The 1,287-nt window shown below is 62.2% G+C and overlaps 1 protein-coding gene across 1 annotated transcript in view; it reads left to right on the forward strand.

Annotated features, from left to right (window-relative positions):
* Iqsec1 (IQ motif and Sec7 domain ArfGEF 1) overlaps window positions 1-1,285 on the forward strand; it is a 57,704-nt gene extending 56,419 nt beyond the window's left edge. The window contains exons 8-9 of the mRNA XM_033759665.1: window positions 379-540; window positions 1,204-1,285. Coding sequence (XP_033615556.1) covers window positions 379-540; window positions 1,204-1,285 — 244 coding nt within the window. The remainder of the gene's footprint in view (window positions 1-378; window positions 541-1,203) is intronic.
* The last annotated feature ends 2 nt before the right edge of the window (window positions 1,286-1,287 follow it).

Here is a 1,287-nt window from a genome sequence, read left to right on the forward strand (position 1 = left end):
TCCTGTCACTAGTGGATGTCATGGCCAGTCAAGGTCCAGGTGCTGTGGGCCACAGGAGTGGGGGTTCAGGGAGTGCCTGGGGGACACGGGTAGCCCAGGGGGGTCTGCAGGCAGGTTCCCCATGGCCAGCCCAGCCCGTCCATTCTTGGCACAGGTTTTGGGTGGTTCAGGGTAGAGGGTTTTAACCTCTCCATCTCAGACTTGGGGCCAGGCCAGGCAGGATGTCCTGGGCCCAGGGTCTCAAGTGGAAGCCTGGGCCCCTGGATATCCACTTGTGCCTGTGGAGGAGAGGCAAGGACAGGGCCCAGGGCTGGGGCAGGAGGGAGGAGGCCGCCCCTGACACAAGCCCCTGGGCCGAGCGCATTTCTCTCCTCCCAGGAAGCCTGAGAAGGGTGTGCAGTACCTCATTGAGCGTGGCTTCGTCCCTGACACGCCGGTGGGTGTGGCCCACTTTCTGCTGCAGCGCAAGGGCCTGAGCCGCCAGATGATAGGCGAGTTCCTGGGCAACTGGCAGAAGCAATTCAACCGCGATGTGCTCGAGTGAGTTCCGGGCCCTGGGCGGGGGGCACAGAGCTGTGCCACACTGGCAGAGACATCCTCCAGGCTCACCCTGTTGGCAGGGACATCACAGTCGTGCCTCGGTGTCCTGGGGCCGGGTGTCGGGACCCCTGCGGAATCCACACTCCTCCAAGGCTCTGATCCCCTACGAGATGCAGCCTCATCTGCACCTAACCTGTGCACACCTGCGTGCCACGCCGGTGCTGTGTAAATGTCAGAGGTGGAGCTGCACCTGGGATCCACACACGGTCCCCAGGGCATGCACAGGGCCGGACACAGCCTGGGGACAGGCGCCTGTTCTCAGGTCGGGACGCCTTGCTGCAGGGGAAGTGATGTTTAGTTTGTGCTCCACTTGCCCTTCCTTCGAGCCCTTCCACCTGATAGGTCCGTGTGAGAGGGAACCCACTCCCGGCACCGTAAGCTGAAGGCCGGTTTCACACCACGAGAAGTGATTAGAAAGAGGACAGGGTGACAGGAAGCCGTCCTGTTGGGTTCTGGCCACCCTGCCTGCCTCCAGTCCTCCTCCTCACCTGTGGGGAGGTGACTGTGACAAGGCAAGGCCTTCTGCTGCCATCAGGGGGCAGCAAGGGGATGGGCAGACCAAAGAGGGATTGTGTCCCTGTCCCTGGGAAACTCCCCTTGCAGATCAAGGGCGGCTTCTAGGGACGTGGGCCAAGGTCCCTCTGGAAATGGCATTGTGCTGTGTGAAAAGGAGCAGAGCTGGTAGGA

Source organism: Fukomys damarensis, unplaced genomic scaffold (genome assembly GCF_012274545.1).
Source record: "Fukomys damarensis isolate Sample0158 unplaced genomic scaffold, DMR_v1.0_HiC HiC_scaffold_37, whole genome shotgun sequence".
NCBI classification, from domain to species: domain Eukaryota; kingdom Metazoa; phylum Chordata; class Mammalia; order Rodentia; family Bathyergidae; genus Fukomys; species Fukomys damarensis.